Source organism: Pteropus medius, unplaced genomic scaffold, assembly GCF_902729225.1.
Source record: "Pteropus medius unplaced genomic scaffold, Ma_sr-lr_union100, whole genome shotgun sequence".
Taxonomy (NCBI): domain Eukaryota; kingdom Metazoa; phylum Chordata; class Mammalia; order Chiroptera; family Pteropodidae; genus Pteropus; species Pteropus medius.
Window position 1 is genome coordinate 19,904,670 of NW_024349803.1, and position 14,631 is coordinate 19,919,300.

The following is a 14,631-nucleotide window of genomic DNA, read 5'->3' on the forward strand; positions in this document are numbered from 1 at the left end:
CCCCCCCCCTTTCATAGCCAAGGAAATCTAGGCAGTAGGGGAGATATGGGGTTCTCTAAGCTACTTGGCCTCTCAAAGGACAAGGTTTGTGAGCCCCACTCTAATTAATGACCAGGCCAGAGCAGACTGGAGACGATGGACTGGAGCCAGGCCTCATGTCCCCAGCCTGCACAGCCAGGATCTCCTGATCACTCTGCTGACCTCAGGCCTCGCTGAGGCGCACAGCCGAAGCCTCACTCCCCTGTGCCCAGGCCTGTCCTGAGGTCTCTTCTGGCCCACCTTACTTTGGACGTCTGCAGCAGGGCCCAAGGCTGCCTAACTTCTATCTGCAAGGAGCCAGCGCCACCTGCGCCCTCCTGGGGCTGTCCTCACTACCCGAAGGGGCTCGCGAACTCTGCCCTTCCACACCTGGGGAAGGGTCAAGTCCCAGGGAACAGTGGGAAACTGGCCTTTCCTTCCCGTGCTCCTGACGGGTGCCCTGGGTCCACCCAGAGGAGTTACTCATTGATAGTGCTGCACTGCATCCTGCTCGCCCTGTTGTCTGTGTGTTGACGTCGGGTGGGAGGATCCACCATTTACCCGGGACCCGCGAGGACCCAAGGACAGTCTGAGCACGGAGAAGGAGGTCCCCCTCTGGGGGAGCGTGGCAGGAGGCTCAGTCCGCCTCCAGCACAGCCTGGAAGGGCTGTTACTACACGGGGGGACGCTTCGACCTCCCAAACGGCTCTGGCTCGAGCCACCTCCCTCCTCTCCGGACTCGCAGGGAAGGGACCCCACCGGTGGTCCTGGGAGGGCGGGGAAGGGGCCGGCCGGTTCCGGCTGAGGCGACGGCGGCGGCGGCGAGGAGGGGGCGCGGAGGAGCAGCTCCACCTCCTCTGTCTCCCAATCGCGTTTCAGGCGGAGCCGCCAGACTTTTCCTTCGCGCGGAGAAGTGTGGTCCCAACTCTCAGGACCGAAGCTGCCCACCACTCACCCGGGCTTGCCCCTGCCCCGCGGGATCGAGGCTTCAGGCCCCTGGCCCCGGCGCGCGCCGCCACGCCGCGTCCCCACCGCCCCGGCCCCGGGCCCCGCACTCACCACCGGGCCGGGCCCCGCGGGATGAGCGCGCCGAGGCGGGCGCCGGCCGCTCCGGGCTCGGGATCTGCGCGCGGCGACCTCGCGGCCCCCCCCCACCCCCCGGAGGTGGGTCTGGCGGAGCCGCAGCTGTTACCCGGAGACCGAGGAGCGGAAAACTGCGCCCGCTGCCCGCCCCTCCCGCCGCGGCGCTGCCACCGCGGGGAACAAAGGAGACAAAGCCGCGTCGGCCGGGCCGGCTCCGCTCCTTCCCCCCGCGCCCGCCGGGCCGCCCTCCCCCCGCCCGCCGCCCAGGCCAGGCCGGAAGCAGCCGCGAGAGCCGGGCGTGCGCCCCGAGCCGCCCGGGACGCCGCATTCCTGCCCCCGCGGACTCCGCACTTGCCTAGGGCGGGGGACTCGACCCCTCCCTTGTGGGGGGCAGACTGCACCCCGGCGGGAGCCAGGGCAACGCGGGTCGCGGCGAGGGAAAGGAGCGGAGTGGAGCGTGGACGGCCCCACCCCACTCCGCCCGCCCCGCCCCCGCCGGGCCTCACCTGCGCTCCCCGCGGTAACCGGAATTGGGAGCCCTCCCGGGACCGGAGGGGGCCGGGGCGGGGGGCGCGCTCTGCGCCCCCAGGTGTGGCGGTACAAGCCCCGAGCTTCTTCGGGCCTGCCAGCGCTGGGTGGGACCCTCGCGTGGGACCCACGCCCCTCACCTGCCCTGCCTGTTCCCTGGCCACCACCTCTGCCCTGCAGTACCCCGGGCTTCCTCTTTGCAATACCTGGCTCCAGTGGTTAGCCTCCTCCAACTTTCTTTACCTGAACTCCTAGGCGCCTTGTTTCTCCCACCGCACCCGGTCCTGCCCACCGCCCCTACTCCCAGGTCTCCCAAACAGCCAAACCCTCCTTCCGGCCCCCACCTCTGGCTGTGCGGGAAGAGCGCAGCCTTCGGGGCTGGGCCTGGGTTTGCGCCACCGCTAAGCCAAGTAACCTGACCCCCGCCCCCCACTACACACACAAGGCTATTTGCTCACCGGCAAGTGGAGGTGATACCACACCTAGCCCGGCTCTTAAAGGAAGACACTTCGGCTGTGCACAAGCAAAGGCGCATTTCCTTCTTTTTCACCCTGGCCTATACCTGGGCCCGCCCATAACCGAGAAGCCTTGGGCAAGTCTAGACTCCCTCACAGGCAAATACCTGGGCCTTTGGAGGGAGGAACCGCTGAGCAGAAAGGCTCTCTCCAGAGGTCCATTTGTGCCCCCTGCTGGGCCCTTCTCACCCTGGCCTGCCCACTGCAAACTCAGGAGCCAAGACCTGGCCCATCTTATTAGGGTTTTTAGAGGACTTCGCCTCTAAGGCCATTAGGATGACCTCTTGGGAGGAAAAATTTGTCATACAATCACCCTAGAAGTCCCCAGAGCTCCCCCAGAACGTTCAGGTCATCCATACTGGCTACTGACCAGAGCTAACAGCACAGGCACCCTCTTCCCATTTGACACTCCCCACCAAGATTCTGCCTTCAGTCTCGTCTACCCAGCTCTGCCTTCCAAATTCTCCCTTCCCTCTACCTCCTTCCAGCATTTGGGTCCAGGCACTCAACCCCTGGTCTGCACCAGCATGGCACCCCCTCCCCAGTTCCCTCATCCCTGGCCTGCGGCATCAGAGACCCAGCGGCATATGCCCATCTGGCACCCCAGATCCCTCACTTCATTCTCTAACCTTATGCTCCACCCTCCTCCACACCTGTCACCTCAGCCAGGTCATTCTGCCCTGAGTCCCTCACCTGCCATGGCTTTCCTGCCTGTGCAGCTTGTGGGGAGCCCCTTCTATGTCCCTGCAACCCTCCCCTCCCGAAATCCATTCACTCAAGTGCATACCCCTCAGGACCTACCTCACCCAGAGGGGCGCCCGGGACTTCCAAATCTCACAGCACCCCTCATCTGATATGGCACCTCCAACCCCATCAGGGGGGTGATCATCCCAAATGCAGAGGTCACTTCATCCCATGCCATCTTGAGGAACCATTACAGAAAAACAATGCCAAGAAAGAAGTGACCAGATGACTAAGGGACCAGGAGCTCAGAGGTTCAGAGCACCTGTGGGCCCCACTACCGTGTCCCTGGGGCTCCGCCTCACGCCTGGCACCGAACACAGGCTCCAAGAGGCAAGGGCACCTGGTGGGAAAACTTCTGGCTCCGCAGGAAGCCCCTAACGCAGACCCTGCATGCCACCTCGGTCTACTCTGACAGGTATTCCAGACCTGAGAAGCCTCCACGACTCCCAGGAGAGTACAGAGTGCCTCCCCACTGTTTACTCAAGGACGCACAAGGCCACCTGTGGCCATTTAGCCCGGGAGGTCAAAGGCTGCCCTCCCCCTCTGAAAAGGGAGAGGTCAGGGGTTCTCAGAGCAGTCCCACCCCTCCGCTGCATCTCCCACCTCTGGGAGGCCCCTCCCCATCACTGCCTCTCCGTGCACACTGCTGGTGAGCTGGACCCAGCCCTGGTGGCACACCGGTGCTGCCCAAAGCACTGTGCACCAGGGACCCAGACTGGCGACCGACCCCTGTAATTATGTCCCCAGCATAATTTATCAGCTCTTTCCCCAATCCCTCTTCCCTGCTCTCCTCTGATCATCCCTCTGGTGTTAGAACCAGGAGATTCTCCCCATCACGGCAGAGGAAGTGATCTAGAAGAGGGACAGTAACCATAGTCACCAATGGGTGGGCAGCAGGCTAGGTTCCATTCACCGGAATGCCCAGGCAACCCGACTCAGGGCAGGCCAGGAAATCCAGAATGAAAATCCAAGCCTAAAGGGTTAGTGCATCCAAAACGGTCCGGAACCAAGGACAAGACAAATAAGTGAGAAAGGACAAAACGGGGTGACTGCTGTAATTCGAGGCCAAACCCTCGGGTCACAAATCTCAATTTTCAACAGATGAAACTTCAGTCTGATGTCAATTACTTTAAATAATACAAACTCAAAGACGATTTAATTGGACATTAGCACAGATTTTCATAATTAATGTAAATGAGTATTGCCTAAAAAGCAAAGTGTGCCTGCTGGTGAGCCACACGGATGGTACTCAGACTCAGGCTGAGGCTGCGTGCACCCCCAAAGGCTCACTTCACTGCCTGGATTCTTTAACTAAATCCACTCCCACACCCATCCCCTCAGACCCTCTGGCGTTGGGTCCAGGGACTAGCTGGCCCTGAACAGCATGTAGAGCACAGGCATTGTGGCCACAACTGTCATACAGGTAACCACCGTGCTATAGATGGTGTTCCTGTTGACCTGGGCTTCTAGCCTCTGTTCCATGTCCGCCAGCGCCAGGACCACCCTCCCCTGTTCCAGCAGGGCGCCAGGCACGGCCCCATCTGCTGGCTCCACCAGGCCTGGAAGTGCTGCAGCCTCCGCAAGCCGAACAACCCCAGCTGTTTCGCTGAAAGTCTTTTGCAGGCCATCAAGCTGCTCTCGTAAACCCTCTAGACAGGAATGGACCTGCCTGGAATGGCTGAGCTGCTCTTTCAAGGCAGCCAAAAGGACATCTGTGTCTCTGTCTCGGGTGGGGGAAGTACCTGGCTGGGACCCAGAGCTCTGCCTTGGCCCAGTTTGCACCAGGCCCCTTAGGTCCGCCATGAGGTCGTGGAGGTCCCTCTGCTGGAGGGAGTAGCTGGATGCCTGTTCTCGGATGGCCTCCTGGAGGCTCGCAGGCCCCTTCTGTGCCTCCAGGAGCAAGGCCTTCAGCTCCTGCAGCCGTACACGGTTCACGTAGGTAGAGCCAGCCACGCCAATCAGGGCTCCCAGGACTGACCCAATGAGGGACCAGTTCTTGGTCCTCTCAGCCCGAGTGCGCTCCTTCTCATGACTTTCCCGCACGGCCGCGGAGAAGAGGGAGAACTTCTCTCGTTCAGAGTCTTCGGCACGCAGATAGGCCGTGCGAAGCCTCTTCTCTTCCTGCAGAGGTAAAGCGATATTATACAGCAGCGGTGTGACTGTGAAGCTCTAGTTGCCAGCAGATGTCCCACTACCGTGTTCCTGGGGCTCCGCCTCACGCCTGACACCGATTACGTGCTAATGAATGAAGGCAGCACAAGCCCGCTCGGGTGTGGGAGCAAAGGCATCAGGGTGGCTGAGGTGAGCCGCACTGTCCTCCTGCCCAGGCAGTGTAGCTTTCGCCAGACATGTGTCTCTCAGGACGGAAGTGTCTGGCACTCCTGGGGCCAGCACCCTCCATGGTGTTCCCTCCTCAGCACCCTGAGGCCCCAATTATGCTGCCCTGGACTGCTGGCTCCAGTACTCTAGAAGGAGGCGGGTGGATGGGCTCTGGAAGCCTGGGGCCCGGTCGCTCCAACTGGGGCTTCTGGTTTGCCTCCTCATCAGGTCTCTGACCACCAGACCAGTCAGGGTTTTCACCGCACCCCTCCATGACCTCGGGTCCCTGTCCAGGTGAGGAAGGGCTGCCTCCCGAGGTGCCTACCTGCAGCATCCTGTGCTCCTGAGTGGCCAGCTCCAGGTACCGGTTATCCTCTCGGGAGATGCGGTCCAAGCGGTCCCTCACCTCCTTCAGCTTGGCCTGCTGCGCTTCCACATCTTCCCGAGCCTCGCGGACGAGCCCTCGAGCCACCATGAACACCTTCTCTGCCTGTGGAGAGAACAACGGAGGCCGGCTGCCCCTTCTCGCCATACCCGCACAGGCTCATCTCTAGTCCTAAAACGCTGTGGCTGAGGTCAGCGGGGTGTCAGTGCAAAAGGCAGAGAGAGTCCCTCAGACACAGAACCCCGGCTCACTCAGTGGTCCTCAGAGTGCAGCCCCAGCCACGCCCACCGGAATCAGCGGATTAATCCATTCAAGTAGAAATAACATGCCCCTGGGAAACTGGAAAACAGCTACGACTGCACGCAATCTTTGTCCACCGAACCCAGCCAACTCTAGTCTGACAAACTACAGAAAAGAACCGATGAAAGACGTTTCCACGTGTTACCTTAGTGACACCTCACAACAGTGCCAAGAGAGGCATTGCAACGGCTTCGTTTTACAGGCCCAGAAACCCTGTCTCAGCCAAGGTCGTGACCTCCAAGGGCAGAGGCAGCACTCTGCCTCAAACTCCGCAGCTGGAGTCCAGGTCCTCCCACCCCACTATACTGGTCTGCACCCAGGCAGGAGTGGGAACAGGTGGCAGAGTGCACATCCGCTCCCACAAAGGACTTGACAAACACAGGCAGCTCTTTCCACCCCTAGTACGATTCTCAGGGCCTCTACCTTCCACACAGGGCTTCGAGGACACGGTAACACATCAACTCTCAACTCCAACCCCCAAACTGTCACTGAAGGAAGTGTCTGCTGGCCTGACAGAATGGATGCTATTGGCCAGGGACTCACTGGCACACAGCAACTTATTTTCGGGGGGATGGGGGTCACAGTTACACAGAGATCTTCACCCTAGTACTATCAAACCTATGCTGTCATGTGAGGAACAGTCAAATCTCTCTACTACTTGCATTTGTTCAAGAAAAGGCAAATCTGGATGTGGCTCTAAGCACCATGTAGCTGGCAGCTGGTGACTTGGGCTGGTGACTTGTGGGGCAGGAGCCTCTGGGGCACATTTCCTCAGTCAGGGAGCAGGGTCAACCACCTGGGCTCCCCTCCTCACCTCGGTCACGTTTCCCTGGGCCTCTCGAACCTCATTGAGTCCAACAAACTCTTCATATCTGTCCCACCAAGTCTTGGCCGTGGAAGACGCTCGCTGCTGAATGCCATGCCCCAGGGCCCTTCCCAGGGCTGTGAGGCGGTGATACAGCCCGAGGGCCACGTCCTCAGGCTTTTTCTCTCTCGGCTGGCTGGGGCCTGGGCTGCAGAGAGTCCTGGTCATAGAGGGGTCCTTTCCAAGGAGGCCTCTCCGCATCAGTACGGGGGGCACACCCGCGACGTGCTGCATGGCAAACACAGGGCTGCACCCTGTCATTGGGAGATCTGTGGGGGACACCAGACAGATCAACTCACAGCTGAGAAAGCTGGGCATGAGTCAGGCAGGTTGCAAGCCCTAGGGACAGTTCTGAACCGACTAACTTCCACTAAGAAGTCCAAACTGAGAGCTGCTGTGCTGGGCCTGGAGATTGCAGCCACTGCGGACAGGCTTTCCCCGGGGACCCGGACAACAGGATACATCAGGAAAGAATGTATCTGGGAAATCATGCCTTCTGCATCCCCCAGGTCTCTATTATGACTTGAATAAGAGTTCTGGTGCCCACGTTCCTGTTAATGGCAAAGGAAATTCTCAAACCTGAGTTGTGCGCACGCTGACAAAGCCCCACAAAGACTGATAAAGACACCCGGGGAAACTGTGGGACCAGCGGGTTTCAGCGACAGAGGACAACTCTCCTTAGGTTCACACCGACCCTCCTCCTTCTGCCCTGCAAGCCCAGACTCTCCAGGTCACCAAATCCCAGTCTCCCATTTCGCTTCCCATAAACTTTCTCCATCTGCTCCGACCTCAGTCACTGCTCAACAGGTTGGGTTAATCTTTCCTTTTTCAACTCTGCTTTGACGTTTGGGCCCCAACGATGCCCACTTCACCACCTGAACGGCACAGTTTCCCATTATCGGAAGCCCAAGGGTAGCTGTGATTTTGAGGACCCCCGAGAGAGAGTGCCACGAGACCCATGCTCTCTGGGCAAACCTGGGCCAGCAGCACCCTCCTCTGGCCAAACCACCCTTGCACCCCTGGAGACCCCAGTAGTGACACTGGCTGTCAGAGTGACACCTGGTGGCCAAAGAACCAGGCCAGAGAGACAAAAGTAGAGAAAGCTGGGGACAGGAAGACAAGTTGGAGGTGCTCCAGTTACCAAGAAACGGGCTTTCTGATGTAAGGTGATGTAGGACAGAGACCTGCCCAGGGCCTCCTACCCATTGTGCTTAGAGAAGCTCGAGCCCTCTTGAAAACCAAGCTGGATGGGGAGGGATGGGCCTCCTGGACAAAGTATGCCCAAGCTGAGAGCCACAGAATGGGGCATCCCTGTAACAGCGGTTTCAAGCTGATGCCGCACCCGAACCCCTGGGTCCCATTCGTAAGGCCCAAAGGAGCGCATGTGGCCACTGGCAGTCAGGCAAGCCTGCTAGGCCTCGATGCCAGTGCCCTCTGCACACAAGCTGTGACTCCACGACAATCCTGCAGGTGCACCCCTTATCAAAGCAAAGCACGCAGCCCCGCCGACCACAGCATCCACGCTCCTCAGCAATGCTCGGCAGAAAGGTGTCCACCTTGGCTGCCACCACTTCCTCAGCCCCGTTCTCTTTTGCTCCCAGTCTGCCACCAAGGCTGCTCTCCTGGAGGCCCTGCAAAATGTCCACCTTGCCAGATCCAGCTGGCGCTCCTCAGATTTCTTCTCCATTACCTCTGTAGCTTTCGACACCCTCTCTTTTTGAAATCACTACCCCCTCTGGGCTTCCTCCAACCTTCTCAGCCTCCTTTCCCGGCTCTTCCTCTATCAGCTGCCCACTCTTGGACCTCAGAAAGGGCACCCGCCCCTGGCAGAGATGATCGCTACAGCCTCCTACGAAGTCTAGCTTCCTCCCTTGCCCGTCACAGCTGCCCCTCTTCACATGACAACCAGAGGCTGTTAACTCATAAGACAGATCACATCCCTCAGTTCAAAACCCCTCACAGGTCCCATCTCACCTGGCATAAACACCAGTCCTGCCAGTGGCCAACACGCCCCAGTCCTCTCAGCCCTCGTCCCCTTCCTTCTCTCCATCCCTGTATTCCACTCTGGCCACCCTACCATGCTAAGGACGATCCCACCACAGGGCCTGTGCCCTGCCACTTCCTTGCTTGGACCACTCTTTCTCCACAAGTCCAGTCGGCTCACCCTGACTTCTATGTCTTTGCTCAAATATCACCTCTTGGCAAGGCCTTCCTTGACCACTCCCTCTTTGGCTACCTTACCTGCTTTATTTTTCTCCATCAGATGCATACTGTCTTCTCTATTTGTTGCCTAGCCCGCCACCAAACGTAAGCTTGGTGACAGCAGGATTTCTCTTTGTGAGGGAAGGCACCAATGACCCCCAAGCTGTTCCTTCAGTTCGGTCCCTCCTCTCAGCCTCCCGTCCTCAGGCCCCGGCCTGTTGCTCAGCTCCTCTCCACTCAGGTGTCTCACAAACCCCCCAACCAGCAAAGAGATGTTCTTGGCAGAGAGAAAAAGTGGAAAGGCATTCAAGGTCGTCTAGAACCTGAAAGGCAGCGGATGCATCTGGAAAGAAGAGGAGAGCGGAATGGATAGAAGGGTCTGGACAGGTGGACAGAGGCCAAGTGAAGCAGAGCCTTGAGGCCCAAGTTCAGAATCTTGCCCCTTTCAAATCCATTCTCACTTGTCCACTGTCTCACTCGTCCCCACCAAATGCCCTTTCCTCAAACCTCCATCATCATCCTCACTTGCAGCTGATGGCTTGCCTCATTTTTCACCAAGAAAATAGCTAAAAATTAGAAAAGAACTTCCCACCACACCTTCCCACCTGCCAGTGTCTGTCCCATTCCCTTCCCCCTGTTGAGTGAAGAAGCCATGCTCCAGGGAGGACCAAACTGGGCCCCAGGCCCCACGGCCTCTCCCTTCCTCAGACACTGCCCAGTAATTGATCTGACACCCCCTCCAGCAACTGCCCTATCCCTCTGCCCCTCTTTACAGCCAAACTCCTTGACACTGGAACCGCTCTTAACCAGGTCACCTCTGCACTAAATCCAATGACCAGTTCTCAGTCCTCAGTAGCCTGTGCCTTGTGACAGGTCCTTTCTCCTTGAAATGCCTTCTACACTTGGCTTCCCGTCCCCACTCATCTCCCTAACCTTTCCACAGAGTGCCCCAGGGCTCGGTCCTCGGCCTCCTCTCTCACTCACTTTCATGGCTTTAAAACGCATCTACAAAAATGTTCTGAAATGGATTGTGAGATGGTTGCACAACACCGTGAAATACGAAAACTGCTGAACTGTACACACTAAATAGAATTACATGGTACATAAATTGTATCTCCATAAAGCTGTTACTTCAAAATAAAAACCAACTAGTGACTTCTGCCGCCCAGACCTCTCCTCTGAATTCCAGGCTCATTTATCAAACTGCCCGACCCACATCACTGCTCAGAAGGTTCATGGGGATCCTATCTTCCCCTCCCAAACTTGCTTTCCCCACAACCTTCTCCATCTCGGTTGATGGAAACCCCAAGTCCGAATCAGGCCAAAATTCTCTCATCATCCCTGACTCTGCTTCCTCTCCCACTTCACATGCAATCCATTAGCTGATGCCACTTCCTTTCCAAATCCAGAATCCCTTACTCTTGTCCCTGCCACTGCTACCACCTGGTCCCAATGCCCAGCATCTTTTGCCTGGATTATCCTAGGAGCCTCTTGCTTCTACTCTAGCCCCTACAGTCTACTGTCAACAGAGCAGTGGTCCTTTTAAAACGACTCTCTCTGCTCAAACCCTGAAATGGTTCCCCATTTCTCTCAAGGCAAAAGGCAATCCTTTCCACGGCCCACAGGGCCTCCACCTCCTGGCTCTCATTCTAACCTCTCTTCTCTGACCTCATCTCCCACTAGTCTCCCTGTTCTCACTCTGCTCCAGCCACAAGGACAGTTTTGCCCCAGCTTTGAGATATAATTAATATATACTACTGTATAAGTTTAAGGTGTACAATGTGATCATTTGATACACTCATGCATTGCTAAATGCTCACCACAATAAGGTTAGCTAATGCATCCTTCACCTTACATAATTACTACGCATGGACTTAGTACCGCTGGAACACGCTAAACTATCCCCACCTCAGAGCCTTCGCACTGGCTTTCACTATCTGTACTGCTTGCTGCCTCCTGTTTTTCAAACGTCATTGCCATCCACCCCCACTCCAGCACTCCTTATCCATTGTCTGTTTTATTTTTTCGTCGTGCACATATCACATGACCTGCGATATAGATTTTACTCATTTACTTGGCTTATAGTCTCCTCCACTAGAATGTCAGCTCTGCCAGGGCTGGCACTGCTTTGTTCACTGCTGCATCCTCAGTGCCGAGAATACTATCTGCGTATAGTATATAATAAACAAAAATGTGTTGAATAAACAGAATTGCAAAAAAGTCGCGCCCCGTACTATATTATGAAACCCAAACTCCTTCGGGTGGCCTCCAAAACTCTAGGACCAGGTGATCTCGCCCTCGCCCACCTCTGCCACCTCCCCTCGCTTCTCCCTCCAGTCACTATGTGCTTTCCTCGGTTCCAGGAACGCGCCAAGCTTCAAGGCCTTTTGCACATACCCTTCCCTCTACCTGCAGCGCCTAGCCCGCGCACGACCCCAGCCCCGATGCCTTCCGGTTTAGCACCCCTCTTGGCTTCCGGACATTCCCCTGACAGAACGACCCCCACCCCAGCCCCATACCTGGCGCGCCTCGCGCTCGAACTGCAACCCCCAAACGAACGCCCGCCACTCAATTGATCCCTGAGCCTTCAGCACCCGCCTCCAGACGGCCGCTTCCGGCAGGGGGAGCGCAACTTCCTGACTAGGAGCCAATCAGCGGGCCCGCGGGGAGGTGTAAGCGAAGGGGTGGGACGCGGGAGCTCCGCTTCCGGTGGCAGGGTCTGGGGAAGGGGCGGCAGGCGCCATGTCCGGCCGCGAAGGTGAGTGTATGAGGCCGGCGGGGTGGAGTGGGACAGCACCCGGTGAGGGCCGGGCTGAGCGTGTTCGTGTCGTCCATAGGTGGCAAGAAGAAGCCCCTGAAGCAGCCCAAGAAGCAGGCCAAGGAGATGGACGAGGTGAGGGCCGCGCGGAGGCGTGGGCGGGCGCGGAGGGGCTGGGAAACCCGCCTGGAGTGAACCCGCTCTGCTTCTCCCTAGGAAGATAAGGCGTTCAAGCAGAAGCAGAAAGAAGAGCAAAAGAAACTCGAGGAGTTAAAAGCGAAGGCCGCGGGGAAGGGCCCCCTGGGTAAGTGAGGGCTAGGTAGAGCCCAATCCAAACAAGTGTTCTGAGCATCGGTCTGGACGCGGCCCGGGCAGGCCCGTGTCCTGCTTGGATGGTGAGTGGGGAGGTCTTGGTTCTTGGTGTCCACTGCGTCGGATGGCCTAGCCATGCTTGGATCCGCCGCAGCGGGAAGGGACGAAGTCAGGCCGGGTCTGGAAACGAAATCTGCCTGCCTGCCAGGCGGTCTGCTTCCCTTCCTTGGAGGAGAGGCAGAATTGGAAACACAAAAATTCATATATCTTCGAATTCATACAGTTGGGTTTCCAAATATCCGCCACAATTTCTTGCCCCAAAGCCGTATTTCACTATATTGTTAACGCTAGTAAATACTCTTGTATCCCTCGCCTTTTGACTTTTGGATGCTCCTAGACTGAAATGTAAAGTCCTGGTTCCTTGGCGTGCTAGTTGCACTATATGCCTTTTAAACCTTTAATATTCTACCTCTTTTCTTTTATGTAGGAGAAATTGATTGCGTCAAAAAATGTTTTTCAAGCCCAACATCCCTAATATTTATGCTTCTTAAATGCTGTTTACATTCATCAAACTAGTGATTATTTCCTCCACAGTATGCTCTATTGGATCACTGTGAGCCTCACTAGGGATGGTGGAGGCTGTGATGGTGGGAGTGTCATCCAGGGCTTACCAAGACCTCTATCCCAGTGGGCTGGATTCATTATTATTTATTCACACAACACTGAGATTCTAGCTGTTGTGATCTCTTTTTGGAGTAACATGGTGAGGTATCTTGCACATTCCCTTACTCTGTGTATAGGAACGTCAGTCCTTAGTGAAATCCTATACTAATTGTTTCCATTGACATCATCTAATTTTTTTAAGGTTTATTTTGTCAGTCCTTTGGGATCTTCATTCCTATATTAGGCATACATAATTCCACATCTATTAAATTACCTACTGTGTGCCAAATATATAGTCATTTATAAAGCGGGTAAAGTACAGATATTGAGTAAACCAGGCCCCAGGATCGTAATGTGGAAGGTCGAAGTTTATAACTTCAAAGACCTAACATTTAAGACTTCGTCATCTGAAAAATGGGTTGATAGGGGATGAGGATTAAATGAACCAATCTGTGAAGCACACAACACATTGTAGATCCAGACCAGTGCACAGCAATTACTTGTGCCGCTGCCTCATCCTCATTCTACTTTTGCCCAGAATAGACAATATTGGTAAAGCCCTTTATGTGATTGTGTCAAAAAGAATGCCCAGTACAAGAGCCGAACCTTCTACTTCAGGCCCCTCAGGCTTCTACCATAAGAACTGTATCTTTCCCTAGTTGAGACTTTTTTTTTTTCCTTTTGCAGCCACAGGTGGAATTAAGAAATCTGGCAAAAAGTAAGCCGTTCCTTGTGCCTGGGGCAATGGTGATACTTAATTCCATTCCTGTTTTAACATCCGGATTCCCTGCCATAACATCTATAGCTAGATGAAGTTGTTTTGGAGACTGTTGTACATTTGAGAATAAACTTTTGTAAAAAAAATAATAATAATCATGCAGTGGCTCATCTCTTTAATTCTTCTCATCAGCCATTTCAGCCTTAGCAGTGAGGTCAGAGTAAACCCAACCTGGAATCCTGCCAAACTGTGTTCTTTAGTCTTTGTTCTATCCTGAATTCTGTACCGCCTGGAATTAAACCAACCCATTTGAAATGGCTGTTGTTTTTGTGTGGTTGTATATCTGATAGTATATTACATAAGGTGTACTTTGGAAAGAAAACCCATCTTTTTCTGTTAAGACATCCACGTTGCCATTTGTTTTAATGGGGTTGCTAATCTGTTCATGTAAGGAGTCTGCTATATGCAGGCTGAGCTTGTACCAGTGAACAGTTCCTATTGTCAAGGAACTTCTCTATAGTGAGAGGGCAGCAGGACACTTGATACATGTCACAAAGGGAAGAAAACTGGGGAAGGAAGAGATTCCTGAAAGTCTCTTAAGAACCAAGCTTATTTCGAAGCCCCCAGGTATGCATTTCTACAAGGGCTTCAGAAACACCCTTCCTAGGTTTTTGTGGCTTATACTCCACATTCAGCCCATCAGGAAAAAATTAAATCTGGTCCCTTCATATTTCTTACAATGCCCCCACCCCATTCTAACCCTAAAATCCCTCACCTGGATCTTTAACTACTCATATTGTTAACACTAGTAAATACTCTTGTATCCTGAATCATTTTACTTCTGGACGCCCCTAGACTCAAGTGTAAAGTCCCAGTTCCTTGGTGTGCTATTTGCGCTATATGCTTTTTAAACTCCTCACATTCTGCCTCTATGTAAGAGGAATTGATTACATAAAAAAAAAGATTTGTCTACCTGCCCCTACCCGTGCTCCCTTACAGTCTAATCTTTACTTAGGACAGAGTGATCTTGCTAAACTGTGAAGTTATAATTCATCTCTCCTTGGCTCAGAATTCTTCAGTGGCTTCTTAGAGCAAAAGCCAGAGTCCTTACAATGACCACTGAGGCCCTAAGGGATCTAGACACCATTCCCTGCCCTTTGATATCTACAGTTCATCCCCTTGATCCATCTTGAGGCACAGTGGCCTACATTACAAGCAAGC

General features: G+C 55.1%; 2 protein-coding genes and 1 long non-coding RNA gene across 9 annotated transcripts in view; 1 reads left to right on the top strand and 2 right to left on the bottom strand.

Moving 5' to 3' along the window:
- PLXNB1 (plexin B1) overlaps positions 1–2,179 on the bottom strand; it is a 26,301-nt gene extending 24,122 nt beyond the window's left edge. The window contains exon 1 of one of the 5 annotated variants that reach the window (XM_039837651.1): positions 2,088–2,179. The gene's annotated coding sequence lies outside the window, so the exon portion shown is untranslated. Of the gene's footprint in view, positions 1–1,077; positions 1,307–1,456; positions 1,539–1,835; positions 1,954–2,087 lie in introns of those variants that run through there. The other 4 variants (XM_039837649.1, XM_039837652.1, XM_039837650.1 and 1 more) reach the window with 4 other exon arrangements.
- Positions 2,180–4,003: 1,824 nt separating this feature from the next.
- On the bottom strand, positions 4,004–11,580 carry CCDC51 (coiled-coil domain containing 51). Of its 3 annotated transcripts, none has more exons than XM_039837665.1 (4): positions 11,479–11,577; positions 6,707–7,026; positions 5,533–5,697; positions 4,004–5,009 (listed from the first exon to the last, which is right to left on the bottom strand). In XM_039837665.1, exons 2-4 carry the CDS (start codon positions 7,016–7,018, stop codon positions 4,254–4,256), a joined length of 1,233 nt encoding a protein of 410 aa, XP_039693599.1. In that variant the 5' UTR covers positions 7,019–7,026; positions 11,479–11,577; the 3' UTR covers positions 4,004–4,253. The 3 variants fall into 3 exon arrangements, with proteins under 3 accessions (XP_039693599.1, XP_039693598.1, XP_039693600.1); XM_039837664.1 differs by lacking the exon at positions 11,479–11,577 and adding an exon at positions 8,999–9,302; XM_039837666.1 differs by lacking the exon at positions 6,707–7,026 and having other exon boundaries at positions 11,479–11,580.
- A 24-nt stretch (positions 11,581–11,604) lies between these two features.
- Positions 11,605–13,725, top strand: LOC120582314 (uncharacterized). The gene is made up of 4 exons (XR_005647535.1): positions 11,605–11,717; positions 11,797–11,852; positions 11,934–12,021; positions 13,380–13,725. It is a non-coding gene; the product is annotated as an uncharacterized LOC120582314 (long non-coding RNA).
- Positions 13,726–14,631: the final 906 nt, after the last annotated feature.